This window comes from Nelumbo nucifera, chromosome 2 (genome assembly GCF_055504915.1).
Source record: "Nelumbo nucifera cultivar China Antique chromosome 2, China Antique-T2T, whole genome shotgun sequence".
Classification (NCBI taxonomy): domain Eukaryota; kingdom Viridiplantae; phylum Streptophyta; class Magnoliopsida; order Proteales; family Nelumbonaceae; genus Nelumbo; species Nelumbo nucifera.
The window spans coordinates 4,876,283-4,896,960 of NC_142650.1; the positions used below are offsets into that span (position 1 = coordinate 4,876,283).

The 20,678-nt window shown below is 37.0% G+C and overlaps 1 protein-coding gene and 1 pseudogene across 1 annotated transcript; one reads left to right on the top strand and one right to left on the bottom strand.

Annotated features, from left to right (window-relative positions):
- Window positions 1-1,235: 1,235 nt before the first annotated feature.
- Window positions 1,236-2,483, bottom strand: LOC104594668 (FHA domain-containing protein FHA2 pseudogene; annotated as a pseudogene).
- Window positions 2,484-2,791: 308 nt separating this feature from the next.
- LOC104594669 (E3 UFM1-protein ligase-like protein) lies at window positions 2,792-20,388 on the top strand. The gene is made up of 20 exons (XM_010255069.3): window positions 2,792-3,088; window positions 3,306-3,617; window positions 3,717-3,983; window positions 4,081-4,128; window positions 5,008-5,073; window positions 5,212-5,315; window positions 9,599-9,692; window positions 9,773-9,829; window positions 12,117-12,555; window positions 12,646-12,800; window positions 14,868-14,933; window positions 15,083-15,151; window positions 15,251-15,343; window positions 15,446-15,511; window positions 15,912-15,958; window positions 16,043-16,106; window positions 16,218-16,295; window positions 16,411-16,473; window positions 19,004-19,096; window positions 19,949-20,388. The coding sequence occupies exons 1-20, from the start codon at window positions 2,915-2,917 to the stop codon at window positions 20,048-20,050; spliced, it is 2,457 nt and encodes an 818-aa protein (XP_010253371.1). The 5' UTR covers window positions 2,792-2,914; the 3' UTR covers window positions 20,051-20,388.
- The last annotated feature ends 290 nt before the right edge of the window (window positions 20,389-20,678 follow it).

Below are 20,678 nucleotides of genomic sequence, written 5' to 3' on the forward strand. Positions count from 1 at the left end.
TATTCCAAATACATTTGGATGTGTATGTGAAGCGCGATTCAAATTCATAAATATTAACTGATTGGCTATCCCTTTTAAGATTGATTGGATACAAGGTTTTCCTGTATTGTGCGCTTCTGGTATCATAATCAAATCCATGTAATAAACAACAATAAACAAATACAACATATGTCCAAAATGCTTTTAATTCTCATCTCCTAATACTTAAATCATGTATAAACACAACACTCATGCAATACGCCCATACCAAATACCTTCATGAGGTAAAACTACATCAACTTGGCACTAGTGTAATAATGTGCAAACCTGTCCTACAGGTGTCTTAAGCTTTAACTTGCAACATCACTCTTTTACTTTTCCTTTTCCTTTATTTCTATTTGTTCGTGGGCCTCACCCCTCGTCTTCTATAGCACCTTTCTATTAAAAAAACGGTAAAATACAAAAAAGCTCTCCTGACAGTCATAAAAATCTTCCTGTAATTTTACTTTAATAAAAACCTGACAATCATAAAACTTTTCTGTCATTTCACCTTAGTAAAAACCTCCCCTAGTATGACAAAAACCTCCCTTCCGTTGATAACCAAGACAGAAAATGTTAAACCGGTGAATCAATTTTTCCCCAAATACATATTTTACCTTTGTGCAAATGGTTTGCATCCGTTTTTACTAAAATACCCCTATCGACGTGTTATCCTCTTCTCCTCCTCCCCCTAAGGACCTCTTCACCCTCTTTTCCTATCCCAATTTATCCGTTAAGAGGAGGAACGTCAACGTAGGACGCAATCTCTCATCCAAACTCCATCCATTCAAGGAGGAACCTTTTTATCCTCTATTTCTTTCCGTTTATTTCATATTATTTCTTTGCCGATTTCTTCCTCTTCTTTCAATCTTCCATCCTTGATTGCTGAGTCAATCCATCGAACTTTAACAATTTGCCGTTCGAGATCTAAGATGTGGGTTGTATACAACTTTATAATGAACTGTGTGGTTTTCTCGTCTATATTTGGTTCACCCACCCAATGCCCTCTCTGTCTTCATCATTGCGATGCAGCTGTCCCTTGTTTCTTGCTTTGACACCTACATCGTCCCTGTTGTGCGGCTTCTAACACTTGAAGATGCTCAAGATGGAGGAGAGCAAGGAATTAGTGATGATGATTTCTTACTCTCTTTACCACATGTGGTTTTGCTACCCATCATAATTAATTACACATTTTTTTTTTGAAGAGGAGACTTTTCCTTTAAGCAACCCATAAATTAAGAATACTTGTTACTGAAAAAACAGAGAAAAGGGGTTCAGAGTCACCAGTGCCATGCCTCAAGAAGAATCACATTGGAAATACTCAATCATGCAAGTAAACTACTCATCAAAGCAAGGACACCAAGGAGACGAACTCTAATGTTACACGCCCCTTGGACCATGTGTCGATGACAAAATGTTTTGGATGTTCCTCAGCAATGTAAGCAATCCAAACCATGGCCTTCCCTTGGATTCATTGACAGGCCAGTTATTTCCATGTTGCTCTACTATTTCAAAATGAAGTTTTGCCATGGGTATCCATTCTACTGGACCACAAAGATCAGAAAGCACAGTAGCTCTTGACCTGGTTTCTGACTTTTTCTTTAATTGTCCAGATGACCCTGTTTTTCCTCTCGATCCACCATATCCAAACATCTCATTCCCTTCTCTCTGTAATTTCTTGCTAGCACCAGCAACAACAGTGCTATTGTTGTCTTTCTCGTCATCGTCCAAATAATCACTCAATGCCCTACCCCGCCCCTTCTTGGAAGAGTGATGCGGCGATGGAGGCAGCGCAACCCATGCAGAGGGTAGATGTGTAGCGGACGACAGAAGGGGTGGAGGAGCATGAGGGATGTGGTTGGCAGAGACTTCCAAGGATGCTGCAGACAGTAAGGAGGAGGTGGAATTTATTGTTATCAATCTGGAGAAGGTCTTGGGAGTCAAGCTTGACAGGAGGGTTACTGAGGAGGTGGAGGACACCTTCGACGAAGCATCCATTTCTTACCAACGACTTTGAGGGCGAAGCAATGTTGTTGGAAATCGTAGAAGATGTGGGAGATGTTCACGCCGCCGCCGAGGCTAGCGAGGTCGACGTCGACAGTTGACTTCTTGTTGTTCTAGCCAAGGATTTTGGAATGCATTTGCATGTATTATTCAAAGTCTTCCCATTGGAGCCTAATGAGGTTGGCCTCAATCTCTCTCTCAAAAAATAGAGAAGAAGGAGGTTGAAAGAAAGAGGGACACTGCCACACAGGAATGGTTTACATACTTTTCAGATTACCAACATGAGGAACTTGAATTGCACGTGCTTTTGCCTATTGGTGCTATTGCCTATAGTCTACATACTTCAAATCTTTAATCTGTGGGGATGACGTTTTCATGTCATGCGAGAATGATAACTGGGCTCGAGAATCCTTTAAAAGGGTAAGATGGCCATTTTGAAAAATTAATGCATCGTTGAACATTTTCTGTCTGGCTCATTGACGGAAGGGAGGTATGCGTAGAGTTTAAAGTAAAACTTGAGGGAAGGTTTTTATGATTGTCAGAAACCACAGGGGAGGTTTTTGTATTTACCCAAAAAAACGAAGATAAAGATATAACGCGATTAATTGTCATCTGGATCCGATCTATCGGGGTGTGATTCGGGTTCAGATATAACTGGATCCTATCATATTGCAGTTTGCACTTTGCAGCCCTAACCTAATTGTCGGACCTGTCCGAATCGATAAAAAAATCGTCGAGGATTGACGGTGATTTATATATGATTCGTCCACGAAACGTTAACCCACAAAACGTATTCGCGCTGAACTCTACGCTAGTGCTATGATCTGAACTGAAACTGAATTAGAAGAACACACATCATCTGATCTCCCGCCGAAAGCTCGAATTAGAGAAGATGGATGACGAATTGCTGGAATTGCAGAGACAGTTCGAATTCGCTCAACAAGCAAAATCGAGCATCAGATTGTCGGAAAGAAACGTAGTTGAATTAGTTCAAAAGCTTCAAGAGCTTCAAATCATCGATTTCGAGCTTCTCCACACTGTCACCGGAAAAGAATATATAACACCTGTATGCTTACCTCTTTTCTTATCTGATTTTCGTTTGATGGTTTTCAATTCGTCTTTTTTATTTTTTCACGTTCGTTCTATGCCAATCTGATCGAATTACATAGATTTCATGATTTAGATGTTACCACATGGTTTCCTAGCAAACTCTAATAGCTCGTGTTAGGGTTTTACTTGTTATTCTACATTATTAATGCTAATTTGGTGATCTGTTACAATAGGATCAATTAAAGCTTGAAATGGTGGCAGAGATTAAGAAATCGGGACGTGTTTCTCTGATTGAACTTGCTGACATTATTGGGGTGGACTTATATCATGTTGAGAAGCAAGCTCATCAAATAGTTTCGGATGATTCCGGTCTTATGCTGATACAGGGAGAAATTATATCACAATCTTATTGGGATACTGTAGCGGAAGAAATCAACGAGCGGCTTCAGGAGTGTAGTCAGATTGCTCTGGCGGAACTTGCTGCGCAATTGCATGTGGGCTCAGAATTGGTGGCAACTGTGTTGGAGCCTCGCATTGGGAGCATTGTAAGTTCTGTTGATACTTGCAATGATTCTTAGGATACATGCGTATGCAGTTTTGTAGTGGATTATTTTGTAAGTTTTATTGTACTGCCTAACATCCAGGTGAAGGGGAGATTGGAAGGTGGGCAACTGTATACACCTATGTATGTCACACGTGTTAGTGCCATGGTTCGTGGAGCTGCCAGGGGTATAACAGTTCCAACTAATTTGTCAACGGTCTGGAGCTCTTTACAGCAACTACTGCAGGAAATAGATGGAGCCAATGGTGTGGCTGTTGAATCTGCCTTTTTCCATTCCTTGTTTAATGGGCTTGTAAAAGGCGGGGAGATCCTTGGATCACTTCGTGCAGGAGTTCATTGGACGCCAGCTGTATTGGATCTAATCTTCCTTCTGTTTTTCTTTAGTATATACATACATATACATATATTATCTGTAATGGTAATTGTTTGTACAATTGGGTGTACAGGTGTTTGCCCATGCACAAAAAGAGAGTGTAGATTCTTTCTTCTCACAGGTTTGAACCTTTAATCCTTAATGCATTTGTAGCCTTTTGGATTTTGGGTAGTTTACTTGGCTAGAAGACAAATCCTGTGTTTTAGAGCTACATGAACAAATCTTGTATCATTCTATCCTTTACAACTGTACCATATAAGGGCACTCTCAGGATTTATGTCCATTATTTGTGAATTTACTCAAAAAAATCTTGGATACCAGATGATTACTTGCTGCTTGATTATGAGAATGTTCAAAGAGGCTAATGGATATTGTAATAAGTCAAAATTTTTCTGGAGCTTTGGCCTTATTAACTTTTATCAAGGCTGATGGATATTGCATGATGTGGGGTGCAAATATGGAATTCTTTTGGGTGAGTCACAGCAGATGTGAAATTAAGGATTGTAGCTGAAACCAAACAAAGTGTAGATCTAAATTATGGGTGGTTACTGGTCAGGGATAATTGAAGTTTCAATCACACTCTTAATTTTGGAAGTTCGAAACTACAGCGTGTTTAGAGGATTTGCTAATTGGATGCTGCTAGATTACGTTCTTGCTAGAAATGTCATACACCTTTGCCCATATTCAGATTCACTCATCCATTCTCTAGCAGACTTCTTTTTGTTTCCTTCTGTCTGTTTGTTTCCGTGCCTATGTCAACTTTATCCCATTAATCTCTTTTCACAAAAAAAGTCATTAACTCATCCCTTCAGACTGTGACCTTGTTAGTTGTTTATTCAGCATTCCTTGCAGTTTTTACTGGGTCCTTTAAGATCTTTCCTTTTACTTTGTTTGTTACTGTCATTTTTTTTTCTGTTGAATAATGGTTTGGTGCCTTGCAATTTCCAATTTCTGTTATTTTTATTTCTTTATTCAAACTTTTTCTTTTTTTGCACTACAGAATTCTTTTATCAGTTATGAAGTTCTTTACAAACTTGCAATACCCCAGCCTAAGCAATACTTACAGGTAGCAGAATGTATTTTATTTATGTTATATTATTTTTGCAAGAAATAATTGTTAACATTTCGATTGTTGAACTTTCTGCTCAAGGATGCTTTTTTGATCCTTATGTAATAAAAAATGTGTTTATGCACTCCAATTTAGTCCAGATATCCTGAAGGTATTCTACTAGATACTGTTTTTGTTCACCCTTCGATGATTGAGATGTTGGATGCTGCTGCAGAGGATGCTATTGAACATGCCGGTTGGTAAGGACTACAATAATGCATTTTATTTTGTTTTGTTCTGTTCTGGATTGCACAACATTATCCTGGTTCTTCTTGTTTAATGATTTATCTGGTAAACAAGAATATCTTGTCCATGTGACATGAACAAATTTATGTACCCACATGCTGGATGATGATGAAACTAAAGTTCACACAGAGGAATAACCTCTAAAATAATAGTTACTTCCAGTTCTTGGGATGAGGGGATGCTTTTGTGAAAGAGATTTTACTCCCTAAAAAGAATAGTACATGATTATGTACTCCCAAAAAACAAAATGATAATTTTTTTTTTATCAGAAATGATAACTTTCATTAGAGATAAATTAACTTGAAATACAGAATTCAACCCTTATTAGAAAAGGTTGATCCAATAAACATCAAACATTACAGCACTGCCCAAAAAAGACTCTCCCTTGCAGTCCCTTGTTTTGCTAGGGTGTCAGAAAAACCATTTACTGATCTCCTTACCCACTTGAACCAAACACCCACCTCCCTTGTTATGCTAAGAATTTCCCTTATCAGCTGTCTATATTGCCAAATTCCCAGCTGCCCTGATTGCATCCACCCAATTACCAACTTGGAGTCTCCCTCTATCTCAATCTGCTATAGCCCCAACTGTTTGGCCAGTTTTACACCTTGATGTAGTGCCAAGATTTCCACTCTTAAGGAATCTCCAACTCCTATTGGACCTGAAAACAAAGCCATTATCTTGCCTTCATTATCTCTGAAAGCACCTCCTATACCAGATGGGCCTGGATTACCTATAGAGCTTCCATCAAAGTTCAGTTTCACCCTTTGTTGTGCCGGTGGGGACCAAACTTTCTGTATCATAGCTTTGGAAGTAGTAGTAGATGCCATAATACTCCAACTTCTATAAACGTCTTCAACTGAGAAATCCTTAAAAAGATCACGGGATTTCAACCAATGGATAACCTTAGTAGTTATTCCTTCCACAACCTCTTCCTTGGATCTACATCTGCCTTTAAAGATCCTATTGTTTCTTTCTTCCCACACTGACCACAATACAGCAGCTCTAGTGGCTCTCCACATAATCCTTCCACGAACCGTTGGTTGCCTGTAAAAAGTTGGATCAAAGAGGTTCACCACGCTTGAGGAGGGAGTCCACCTGTAGCCAAAGAGAGAAGAGAACCAAGACCAAATAAAGAACACAAAGGGACATGAGATTAGTTAATGTGAAATTGTCTCACCAGAACCCAAACAGAGGCAACAAACATGGGGGGAGAGGCACATATTTGGCCTCTTTTTCTGCAATAAATCCAAGGTGTTGATTTTTTGGAGTACCACTTCCCAACAAAAGGCCTGAATTTTAGGGGGTACAGGGCTACCCACACCTCCTTTGAAGGAAAGTTCCCTACAAGGTTAGAGGTCTGAAGCAAAATGTTATATAAAGAAGAGCAATTGAAAAAACCAGAAGGGGAAGGTTTCCAAATTCTGCTATCTCTACAGGACTGATCAAGAAAGACTTCCCCTAACTGAGTGATCAAATCATCAACCATCTCCATTTCAGAATCCCTTAGACCGCTTCTCAAGCCCAAATCCCAGGAGTTATCAACAAACACTAAAGAGATCACTTTTCTCTTGTTTTCAGACAAGGAGTAAATAGAAGGAAATCTATCTCTAAGGGAGTTTTCACCAACTCAAACATCTTCCCAAAACAAGACTTTATTTCCAACGCAGGCATCATATTTGAAATAAGGAAGCATAAGAGGCAAAATACCTTGAATAGCTTTCCAAGGAGAACACTGAGAAGCCCCAGGGTCGAGTCCTGCATCCCAGCCGTTATCTGCCAATCCATGAATACTAACAATCACTCTAGACCAAAGTCTGCCCCGTTCCATCGGTAGTCTCCAAATCCATTTCCCCAGCAAAGCCATGTTTCTTAATCTTATATTTCCTAACCCAAGGCCTCCATCATCCCTACTCCTAGAAACCATCTCCCACTTCACTAAGTGATCTTTCTTAGTATCCCCTGGTTCCCACAAGAAATCCCTCATTATCTTCTCTAACTGGTTAGCTACTTTCATTGGTACTCTAAAGGTAGACAGGAAATAAACTGGCAGGTTGGCTAAGGTTGACTTGATTAAGGTTATTCTACCCCCTAAAGAGATGTAATTCCTCTTCCAATTTGCTAACCTCTTGGAGAATCTTTCAATTACAGGGTACCAAAAACTCTCAACCATTGGGTTCTCTCCTAGTGGTAGGCCCAAATATTGCAAAGGCCAGCCCCCCACTTCACACCCCAAAATCTTAGCTACGGAATCTACCTCCTCTCCGCCTAGATTGAGCCCTGCCACACAACTTTTTCCCCAATTCACTTTAAGATTGGACTTCCTTTCAAATTGAAGCACTAGACTCTTTAAGTTCCGTAATTCCCCTTCCTCCCCGTCACAAAACAAGATGATGTCATCTGCAAATTGTAAGTGTGTGACCACCACCTCCTCCCTACCAATCATCTGCAAACCTGGTTATTTACTCTCAAACATCTCAAATAATTTTAATAATTAGCCAAGGGGACTCAACAAGTGAAGTACTAGCTGTACTCCAAGGATTAAGGCTTGGTAAACACTTTGGAACTCCTGGGTAGTTATTGGATGGCTCCAAAAAAAGTGCCAAACTTGGGCATACAAATTCATTGAAGTCAGATGCCTGGTTAGACAATTGAGGTCATCCTTTGTATGGACCCAAAGATAAGCAAAAATAATTGCTGATGCATTAGCATGACTGGGTGTGACCAGGAACCAGTTGTATTGGAGGATTAATGGATTATAAGTTGGGAAACCTGATTGTATGGAATGGTAGAACATGATTCATGTAGCCAATTCCATATAGTTGTGACAAGGCTTAAATGATGATGATGTAGGATGTAGCAAAAGCTAGCCTAAACTTCTTTGTTGGGTGCTTGGCACATCTTCTCCAGTGTATAATCTCATTCTTTTATCTTATGTAATACAAATTGAAAGCGACTAATAAAAAAATCTATGGTAAGAAAACTCTATTTGTAGTTTTCTCCAAGGAAAAAAAACTGGTTTCTCAGTAGGGTTAACTCATAGTTATTATCCTGGCATTTGAAAAGTAAAACCACTTCTAAAACCTTCCCTAGAAACAAAAGTTCTAAAAAGAAAGTACTTTAATTTGAGGAATGTCAAAGACCTAGAAGGGGAACTGAGGCAGCAATTATTTTGGGCTGTGTTGTAATTTGGGACAGAAAAGTGTTCTAAACTGGGAATAACGTTCCCACCACCAAGTTGTACAAACTTGTTTCATTCTTAACTTTAAAATAAAATACATGTCTACTGATAAAAAAATGTCAAAGGCCTACTCAATTACTCAATTCATTTTGTGCAATATTGGGTTTGTTAGTTAATTGAATAACCTTTCTAATGCAACATGATCACACAGAAAGGACAAGTTCTGACACTGCAAATTTAATCCATAAGTTGGCTTTGGGTTGCTATTAAGTGATTGATCTATAGTTCAAACTTTCATTGCTTCAGATCCCACATCAAAAGTGACATGTATTTGATTTTTAATTTGCAGAAAACTATTCTACTATATTAATATTTTTTATCATTTATTATAATGTATATAGTAGCACTTTACTAAGATCAGAACCCATTGTAGCAATGGAGCCCTTAGTTCCACAACCCATAATCTTTCCAAACCTAGGCCTAGCCTACTGCTGGCCTCCAATACAGTTCTGCCTATCCCTTCTCTAGAAAGAAAGCCAGCTACGGACTTTGCTGTTATTGTAACCCATTTGAATGAGGTATTCATTGGATGGGATGAAAGGCATTGCTTTCCTAATGTTTTGCCTATATCCAGGGAGTATTTCCTCTCCTCATCCAGGCAATCCCAAATTGCAAATCTCCTACCTCCAGTCTAATATTCAACTATATTAGTATTAATTAAATAAAAAGGCCATTACCCAATATTTTTGATATATGGCCATTACCCAATGTTGATCCCAGCTATATGGGGTCTTGGGAGGGGTAGATTGGAAACGGTCCTAACCTTTGGCATTTTTTGCACCAAGTGGCCACTCTCAAACTCGAACCCACGTTCTCACGCTTGCCAGCCTGAGATTTTACCATTACACCATGTAATTGCCCCTTATTATATTAATTAAATAAGGGTGCAAAACTGAGATGTAACTTTGGATGGTCTCCCCCTTCTTTTCTATGCTATTTAAATGAAGCATTGGAATTGATTTTTTTTTTTCTAATATAATTTCTGAATAATTGCAGGATTGATTCTCTTTCAATTTTACCTCCATCTTTTGGATCACAAGATGCATCTAAACTTTTATCACTTTGTCCATCTGTTCAGAGGGCTCTTAAGGTAGTATTCTGTTTTACTGTCACCATTAACCGCACATGCATTCGAGTTAAAGTAATGATCACTAATATGTTACTTTTCAGTCTGCAAAGGCACATATCTTTGGGGAGTCCTGTCTATTTAGCAATGCGTTCATAAAGGTAAAGCTCTATGATGTGCTGCTATAGGAAAATGCTTCTTAATGAGTTGCTTTCTTTGTAAACCATTTATTGCTTGTGTGCTTTCATTCCAGCATTGTCAAGAGTTATCTAGCTAGGCTATTAGGTGTATCTGAAGCTGACTCAATTCAGGTGGGATGGGTAAGGAGATCTGCCAACAGTTTGGCAGATAGCTTAGCAAAGCAAGGGGTTCAAAGAACATATATGTTTTGGGCACATTTGTAATTCTGTACTGGGTCAGCTTACTATGCTGATTTCTTTTGCAACTTCTTGTTGTATCCTAAAGCATTTTAATCAATAAAATTTTTCAAAGTTATTGATAAAAAAGGTGTATCTGAAGCTTACCCCATATAATTGGGCTTGGGTAAAGGCATTTCTGAGTTGAGGTGCATCTGAATGTTTTTTAGGCATTGTTGTACCTCTTGCATGTCGTTGGTAGGATTGCATTGGTGGTAGGAAACAATTTGTAACTTCCAGATAGACATCTTGGATTTGTTTTCCATTCTGAAATTCATTGTTTTGAAGATCCCTTTCTTTTGGCTTTGGTTTAAGGTGGCATAATAGTGTTCCAATTGGGTATAAATGGCATCCAAGATTTAAGGTGAAAAGAAGATTGTAACTTTTATGAAGGATAAAATGATACTACCAATCACATGGCAGTATACATTGTGCCTGTTAAGGTATTAATTAGGTCCCACCTAGGAGATCTATCCCTGGCACAAAAGCCTTGTTCTTTATATCCAGCTTATAGTCTCTAAGAAGTAAGATCTTACCAAATGTAGGAGTCTAAAGGATTCAATTGAGATAAGGAAATAGTTTTACAAGTTTAACCATTAGTGATAAAGCTAGCCTACACGCAAGCAAAGGTAAAAGATACGATCCAAGTATTACAATCTCTTACTCCATCAAAGATGTTTCCACTTCACATGATCTCCAATGCTAACATTATATTCAATGAAGAGAGTGGAAGTGTTTTTTTAAGGATCTCCACGATCCAAGTATTGCAATCTCTTTTTTGTTTTAATACAATATACTTTACCTTGAAAAAATGATATATTGTAGATATTATTTTGAAGAGGTGAAATTGAACTGTTTAATGGGGTATTGGAGTGTTGTAGAATTTTTCTAGCGGTAATGTATAAATTGCAGGGGTGGAAATGGTGATACTTGTTATGCTTGGTTTAGTGGCACTTTAAAAATATTATGACACCACCTATATAACAGATATTCTAATGCTTTTCAATATTACTAGAAACAAACACTAAATGTATAGCGGTGTCTGTCAACTTTTTTGCCTCTTGTCCTCTTTGTGCTTACATCTTATTTATATTCCAAATTGTCTAATGTTTTAAAATTGTCTTTCGACTCTTTCCATGATATTATTTGAACCACAATGAAATGCAAGCTATATCCCTTTTGATTGATTTGGCCTGTTGACCTTTTCTATCAGTATTATTCTGGACTAAAAATGCTATTATTAATTCTATTAATGTATGATCCATAATTTCGTACTATCTCTATATGGAAAAGCCTTGTTATCTATTGGGGTTTGCTAAATGAATCTCATTTCCACAATTTAATTTATCTAGGGCCGTATTGTATGTTGAAACAAAAGTTTGTTGATTGCTTTCCTTTCTTTTTTTCCCCTATTTTCTCTGTTTCAACAGAAACAATAGGTCTTTATATATTTCATTCTGATTACCAAAGAAATAGAATGGAATGTTAAAATTAAAAAAAAAAATTGATTAAGTTTTGTCATTATTGGTGTTGCCTCAAGTTTCACATGAATGCAATTTTTTTAATCTTATCTTTCTATTTGCTAATGTTGTTCATTCATTCAACCTAGTAAAATATCTTTTTAACAGACAATTAATATTATAAAATCTTTTATTTTTGCGTAAGGATTAAGAATTTAAGACCCTAACATGAATTTGTTTGGGCTTGCCTCAAGGAGCTTGGTCAGGGGTCCAGGGGCAAAGCCCCTGGCCCAGCCGTTAGGTTCAAAAAAGAGCAAAAGGAGCAAAAAATTAAAAAGGCATACACGCCTGGGCTGAAGCGCAAGGTGCACCAGGTGCATGCCTTTTTGAAGGTCCTGCACCTAGGACCTAGGTGAGGTGCATACTGTAAAATGCACCTTTCCTTTATTACTATATTCAGTTACAAAAGTGGCACCTCCAAAAGTTTATGTTGATGCTGTTTATTTATTACTATTTTCTTTTCTTTAAAACTCTAATGCTTGCAGTAACTTTGTGTCTCTTTATTTGGCTAGGATGTGTTTGATCGAATGGAAAAAGAGATAGAAGCCTTCAATTATTCAAGACCTGGTCAAGGGCTAAATGAAGATTTAAACTTGGTCAGCAAAGCTAAAGTTGGACATGATTCTGGTCAGTTCAGTGAGTTGAATGAAACCGGTAATGAGGGAAGTAATAAAAATGCATCTGAGAAAGGATCAAAGAAGAAGAAAGGAAAACCAACAGGTAATACAAGGATTGGGACAGCTGAAAGTAGTCCTGATAACCAGGAAAATCTTTCAACAAAAGCGAAGAAAAACCAGCGGAAAAACAAGGAATCAAGTTCTTCACAAGTGCAAGAGGCAAAATTGAGTGCGAAAAAGGATTTGGATAAAATGAAGGAGGACAACCTTATTCCTTCTGAAGAATGGATAGTGCAAAGAATCTTGATGCTTTGCCCAGATCTTGAAGGACAAGGTCTGTTGTACAATGAGTATATTTAGTTCTCTTGGTTGAATTTTTGCTTGAGATCCTATTTTTGACAATTGACATGGTTTGATTTGATAGTTGTGGATGATCCATATACATTTCTTAGACCCTTGGCAAACTATTTGAGACCTATGCTGCTTACTGCATGGAAGGAGAAAAGGAAGGCATTACTTACGGAAAATACAGAGAAAATGAAGCGATTGCTTGATAATCTGCAAAAGAAATTAGATGAGGTTAGCCTACTTATATCTGTTGTCTAATAATCTGCATCTTTTTACCATGTCCTGCCTTTATCTGTCTTTCAATGGTGTCAATATTCGCTTTACCTTTTCATGTTCACCAATTTATTTAGAATGTGGTTTGGATCCATTACTTAGTTTGCATACCGATAAAAAAACCATGAATCCATGCCTCCACGGGAAAGCTTTACAAGCTTTAAGCTACAAAGGCTTTGCAATAAAAGTGAGGATTTGCTATCCATCCTTTCCCTGTCAACCCTGACTTTTTCTAAGTCTTAAGCAATATGTTTTAACTACTTTGGATGTATGCCTTGATCTAGTTTCACCATCCCATTCTGTTCAGTACCATATCCATTGTTAAATTGTGGGCACTTAAATTATTTCTTATTGCTTCCACCAAGTCCTTTCTGGTCTGCCCCTAGCTCTTCTAGCCCCTTCAACTTGTAACATATCTCTTTTTCTAATAGGTGCTGTAGATGCTTTTCTATGCATGTGACCAAACCATATCAATCTACTTTCTCTCATTTTATCATCTATTGGAGCTCCTACATTCCTTCTATTGACTTCATTTCTAGCCCTGTCCTTACAATTCATCCACATCTAAGCGTTCACATTACTGCCACACTCACTTTTTGGACATGCTGTTTCTAAACTGCTTAACACTCTGCTCCATACAATGTAGCTGCCTTACAACTGTTTTATAGAATTTTCTCTTTAGTCAAAGTGGTATTTGCCTATCACATAAGACTTTGGGTGAACCCTCCATTTTGACTATCCCACTCTAATTCTATTGCAACATTGTCCTCAGTCTCTCCTTTGTTATGAATTATTGAACCAAGGTAAAGGGGGAGGTCACATTGAGTTATCTCTTGGTCTCTAATCCTGAGGCCCTGTTCATTTTTGGGTAAATGTGGGGGGGGGGGGGGGAGTGTCCATGTTCGTTTTTGGGTAACTGTGGGTCCCATGGTAAATTGCTTTTCCCATGGGTATCACTTAATGATACTCATCTTCCGGTGGGTAGGTAACTTACCCTCTTGGGAGGAAAGTTGTCAAACATTATGGGTAAAAATGGCCAATTGTTTAACTTACCTGGGAAACACTTATGATCAAAAGAAACGGTTTAATGCACTTACCCAGGTAAATATGCACTTACCTGGGTAAGTGCATTTATCTGGGTAAATGACTTATCAAAAAAAAAAAAAAAACGAATGGGGCCTAAGAGTATTGCATCTTGTAATCATTAAACTTACATTGCATATATTCTGTTTTAGTCCTGCTTATTGTACCTGGGAAACACTTATGATCAAAGGAACACGGGTTAATGCACTTACCCGGGTAAATGTTGCACTTACCTGGGCAGTGCATTTACCCAGGTAAATGTTGCACTTACCTGGGTAAGTGCATTTACCCAGGTAAATGACTTATCAAAAAAACGAATGGGGCCTAAGAGTATTGCATCTTGTAATTATTAAATATACATTGCATATATTCTGTTTTAGTCCTGCATATTTTTAAAACCTCTTGTTTCTAATGCTGTTGTCCATTAACCTAATTTTGTATTTAATTTATATCTAGTTTTATCGATTAATTTATCCATGACTAGTGTAAATGAATAAGGACCAAATGTTGAACCTAGGCGAAGATTCATTCTAATACATTTTGCACATAACTGGAAGGAGATAAGTGCCATTTTTACTTGGGTGCAGAGATCAGCAAACGGCTTGGCAGATACCCTAGACAAACAAGGAGTAAATAGGAAGTAGTTGTTTTGGGGTTTAGTAAAATGAATGTAAAACCCAAATTTGGGTTAGGTGGCTGAAACCGGCCTATTTGTAACAGAGATGCTTTGGCATACTGTACATACCGATTCTTTTCAGTATTAATAAAAGTTACAGTTGTCCATAAACAGAGGCATCTGATCTCCTATCTCCAAGGGCTTGCATATTTTTGTATAGATGTATGAAACTATGCATGTATTCATATATACATGTGTGTGTGAATAGTTGGTTATAGGATTGTGGATATTGCTGGACTGAATAGTTGGTTATCTTTCCTTTTTAGGCCTTCTTAAATATGCAATTATATGAAAAAGCTTTGGAATTGTTTGAAGATGATCCATCAACCTCAGTAAGTCCTCCATTCAGGTTATGACAGATGGTTTTCTGAAGCCTCTTCTCCCACTAATGGCTTTCTTCTCTTTAGAAAAGGAAGTCCTCCATTCATATACATATTTGAGTAGTCTGCTTTTAAAGTAGATGTTGACTTCTCTTTCACAGGTTATTTTACACAGGCATCTGCTGAGAACAACTGCTACTCCAATGGTTGACATGCTTTTACTTAACTTGGTAATGTTTATATTCAGAGGTCTTAATTTATATGTGTTAGAATTATATTGACTCTAAAATTTGATTGATTAAGAATATAACCAATCCCATGCCATGTAGGGCATGCACAACAAACTGAAGAGTGGAATTGAAATTGATGAATCTCAAAATCCAGAGTCTGCTTCACTGGGATCGGGTGAAAGAATACCCCTTGTATGAAAATCAGTTTCTCATGTGAACTTGTGATACTCATGGTTAAGAGTGAAATGCTGCTATGATTGTTTCACCTTCATTTATTTCATTTTTTAAATGCAGGCAAAGAGCTTAGATGGATCTCTTTCAGTTAAGGCTCTTGCTGTAATCGAGGCTTTAGAAGGAAAGGTAAGTGAACATGCAGAAAATGACGTAATTCATCCCTCATTGAAGTTTTTATGATATTAAGTTGTGGCTTACTGTAGAGTCCCACTAAATGTTCTTTCCCTATGATTCCTATAAGTAACCGATGCTTATATACTTTGTTTCTATGTAAGAAGCAGTCTAGCTTTCACTTGTAAGGACCTAGAATACTTTGATAATTTAAACGGCTCTATATATGTGTTTCCTGACAAGTTCTTATCACAGTAATTATTTGCAACAATTTAAATCTTTTCTTTTGTGTTTCTTTCTATTTATATATAGTTTCATACTTCTCACATACATACATACATACATACATATATATATATAATTTCATACTTCTCTACTTTACATAACTTGAATAAATGTAAACCTTATGTGACAGCGAGTGGATACATTCATGACTATGCTCAGAACACTTGCAGAGGAAAGGTAATGATGCTCATTATTATCCCCGTCTCTGTCATATCTTTGTCTAGAACCTGATATAAGTTTGACACTTTTACTTTTTTGCAGTGGAATTCTCTTAAAGAAACTCGATAAGAAATTGGAGAGGACACTCTTGCATTCATATCGTAAGGTATGCCTTCTCTTGGATTCTGGGAAGTGTCTGGAAATTGGATGATTAAAGGAATACCTGTATGTATCTATATCATCATCATCATTTAAGCCTTGTTTCTGTGACTGTCAGGATCTGATGTCTCAAGTTTCTGCTGAAACTGATCCAGTTGCTCTTCTGCCAAAGGTTGTTTCTCTACTCTATTTTCAGGTTAGTGTGTTCATATTGCTATTCTTTTGCATTTCTATTAATTAATGCTGCCTCATATGAAGGGATCTTTTCTTTTTTTTTTTTCAATCTTTCTTTCTTTTCATGTTTTTCCTAGGTGCACAATAAAGCTCTCCAAGCCCCTGGAAGGGCCATTTCTGCTGCGGTTTCTCGGTTGAGGGTATGCATTTTGTATTGCTTCTTACATGTATTGTAGGAAAATATCGTGCATCTATACACTTTTTTCATCAGGATTCATGAATTGTAGCTTGAATATTTTTACAAGGGAAATAAATGCACTTGGCGGGTAACAACAACTAATCTCCTATCCTTTTTCTTTGTCATGAATATGAGCCTATATGTTTCTAATTGGATGTTCCCAACTTCCATATATGTTTATTCTTTTCTTTTGCCTTCCCTTCTTTTTGATAAATTAATGATAGAAATTAAGAATATTCAAGCCAATAGTTCTCTGAGAAAGATGCTAAAACACATTATTTATACCATTGGAGATAAATCAAAACAGAATATCTGTTTGAGATTCAACAAATGCTGTGACTGAGGAAATATGTCTATGTTTGGGCCTAGAACCTTAAGAAATAAAAAAAAAAAACAAGGTAGAACACCTCATTCAGCTACACTCTTTACCAAGTAGCCTTGCTAGATCAACATCAGGAGTATACAGCCAAGCTCTATTGGGAGGCTATTCTTCAAAGAGTTACCATGGGTTATCATTTGTTTGTTTGGAATTTAGTAGTTGTTGGGTAACCTTTAAGCTTATAATTAATGCTACTCCTTCCAAAAATTGAAAAATAGAAACAGATTCCTGAATCTGCCCCATGTATTATGACTTTTCAAAACCATTTTCTGCTTATTAATTCAGAATTCTCACATCGGATTGTTGAAGGCATTTTACTCTAGTCCATGCATCATAAAAGCAAATAAGTAGATACAAATTTCTTTTGTTTTTTTTTTGGTAAAATATACGAGTTTCAATTACCAGTTACTGAGTGACTTCAACATATTTTAACATAGAGCAAACATCTATGCATTTTGGGGGATCCAGTACCTTTTATTTATTTATTTTTGATCGGTAAAAGTTGTGAATTTTATTGATTTATTTTGAGAGAATGATATACAGGGAAGTAAATGTGTCAAGCACCCCCATTTGGTAGGGTAGCTCTTGTTACCTTACTCTACTTCAATCATTATGCTACAATAAGTTAGCCTGGAGGACCATTGCCAAAAGTTAGTCTCTATTTATCCCTTGTCTTGCCAAGGCATCAGTGATGCTATTGGCAGCTCTCTGTGTTTAGCAGAAAGAAGTTTACATGGACACAAGGAATCAGAATGAGATGTGTTGGAGTCTGACTTGACAAGAAGAAGAAACAGGGACCAAGAGACACATCTGTAGAAAAGTATAAGCTAATAGAATAGTCCATACTTTTTTGTATTTTAGCATCATAAACATGAAAGTCTAAAAGATTTTTTTAGTGACATATCATTGAAAAATGTCATTCATTGTATACATTAACTGTTAATTTACATTGAATAATCAAGGAGGAAAAGAAAAATGCCATATAGAAGTATTCAAGAATCCATGGAGTATCAAATTCCAATATGTGTTTGACACAAACACTTCATCCATTTAGGGGAGTCCCTATCCAGTTTTTTGGCCTCTCTCATATAATATGCTCGTATTTCCAAGCATCTATCATGTTGTGCTTAAACAAGCCCACCACCACATTTGAGTCCCCTCCATTACTACATTTCCATAATTTAGGGATTTACCCTGCCTCAGCCCTTGCAATACAGCTAGTAATTCATCCTGTGTAGAGCCACTATGTCCTATTGGGTCTAGAGGATAGTGCCAAGTTTGCACCATAACAATTCTTGAACAACTCCCCCTATTGAACTCCCAGGATTGCAGATGAAGTCATGAGTGGTAATGAAAGTATGGTTGTAGGTACTCTAGCCAATGAAAGAACAAGTGACAATCTGCCATTCTCTAATGTTGTCATCGAGATAAAGTCGAGCAATGATTTTACCCAATACACCATTCTCACCAGGGTGTTTTCTGTCATTAACTCCTTGGATTAACCTTCTGTCTTGAAATTTTTTTGCATTCCTCTCTTGCCAAAATTGTCCACAAGAAAATGTCAATGGGTCAGGTTTGGCTCAAGCCAGACCTTTGACCCAAAGTCAAACCCAACCTGACCTGTCCAAGGAACAGAACGGCTATTCTTAGCAGAAGTTATGTCAATGTATCTGGCTCAGTGCAGGTCAGCCTCAATCCAAGCCCAACCTGAAACCCAATCAAGATTGATTCGAGCTCAATCCTATGGGGTCGGGTCAAGGCAGGTTTACACTTAACCTGACCTACTGACATCCCTGCAGAAGATTGCTGCCCTGGTACATTACAGTGCCTTTTATTTAATATTGTTGGTTCTTATCTAGTTGGTTAATTAGTCGTCATTGTCATCATCATCCAAGTCTTATCCCAACTACATGGGTCAGCTACATAAATCTTGTTTCACCATTCCATTCTATCTCATGCCATATCCATTGTTAAATTATTGGCACTTAAATCATTTCTTACTACTTCTACCATGTTTTTAGTCATCAAATAAGAAATATATATTTTTTATCATCTTCCTTCTTTATGATGTTTCTGTTTCTAGTTTTCTTAGAAATGTATATGAATATGCCAGGAAAAATTGGAAAGCTCGGCGTATAAGATCTTAGTTGATTACCAGACTGCTACAGTAACCCTTTTGTCTCTACTAGCAGCTGCAACTGATGACGTGAGTACTGATCCAAAAAGAAAAACTACTAAATTTGTTCTGGACTCCATGTGCCTTAGTTACTAATAATAATTTAGTTCAATGTGTTTTTTATTTTTGAAATCTTTATGTTTGTTTCTTTTTCCTTTCAGTTGGTACTTCTATGTTAATGTTCCTGAGGCTCAGTTTGGAAAGAGTACAAATACAAATATGTAGAGTGCAAAACCTTGTATTTTGTATGTATTTGCACGATTTCCAAATTGAGCCTTGAAGAACTTCTGTTACTTAATGCTCAGTTTGGAAGGAGTGCAAATGCAAATTTGTAGAGTGCAAATACATACAAAATAAAACAAAATACAAGGTTTTACACTCTACAAATTTGCATTTGTACTCCTTCCGAACTGAGCCTTCTGATAACAATTCAAATATTACCTCTACTTGTTTGATGTTACTGTAGTTCTAGAATGCCAGTCATTGATTCACCTGTATTCTGGGTCAAAGAAATGTGACTTGGGAAGAGAGACTCCTGATTTTTTCCATGATATTTGCTGGAAATGTAGAACCCTGCAAATATTATTTTTCTGACTTGGAAAGTGAGTGGTACGATAGGGACGCTATCTGCTGAATTATTTTTCTAAACTCTGTGGTCAGGTAGGTGTTCTCTATGTTCTTATACATGAACTATAATCTGCTTATCAAAAAAAAAAAAAAATACATGGACTATGATGTATGATTGGTCTATACCAAGTAGCAGTTGATTATGGACGTGATAAATGAAGTTTGCATCGTTTATCCTTCTCTTTTTATTATCGTTAACCTTTTAGCTATTGTTTGTCAAATTTTGGTAAATCCTTTTTCTTCATTCTTTTGTAGGAACAAGACTGTTCTTCTGATAGAATTCCAAGTAAAAGGGAGTTTCTGGAGGGACTAATGACAGACTTGAAAGGCTTGGTTCTGAATACAACTCAATCCTAACTAGGTGAAACGAACAGTAGAAAGAGCATCTTATTGAATTTGAATATGGTGATCAATTGACATGGAAATTGTGGAACAAAGAGCAATTTTAAACTGAAACATGTTAAGGGCACCTGCAATTCATTTGGACTTGTTAGGATGAACTGAAGATGCATTGGTTTTTTCTTTTTAATCTTTTTTTGTTCATTTGTTTTAGTTGCCTCTACATGCTGTAGAGTGTAGACTTTAGCTTACTCTGTTGCGGTCATATGCATATACAATGTTAAGTTGATCTGATGAAGTACTGATTCTGGAGAGATAATTATCATCTTTATTTATGAAATGAACTAAGCATAAAATATTTGCCCTTGTTTTTTTTTCCTTTCTTTCTTTCTTACCCTTAGAAACTGGATAGGGCGTTGAATTATTCAAGCATCCACATAAACGGTTTATGTGGAATATTTCAGTCAAAAATCAAAATATTTCTGTCTACTAATTTTTCCTTTTTCCTTTTTTGTTTTTGTTTTTTTTAGTTTTAGTATTTATAATGTATTTTTGGACGGTTTAAACTTAAAGAGTTAAAGAGGACGGCTATAATTTTTAAACTGTATATATACAGCCAATCAGAGGGCATGCGAGTCAACAGACA

Coding starts and splice junctions, on each gene's coding strand:
- LOC104594669 (XM_010255069.3), top strand. CDS start 2,915: ATGGATGACGAATTGCTGGAATTGCAGAGACAGTTCGAATTCGCTCAA. Junction 3,089..3,305: donor GAAAAGAATATATAACACCT/GTATGCTTACCT, acceptor CTGTTACAATAG/GATCAATTAAAGCTTGAAAT. Junction 9,693..9,772: donor CTGTTCAGAGGGCTCTTAAG/GTAGTATTCTGT, acceptor GTTACTTTTCAG/TCTGCAAAGGCACATATCTT.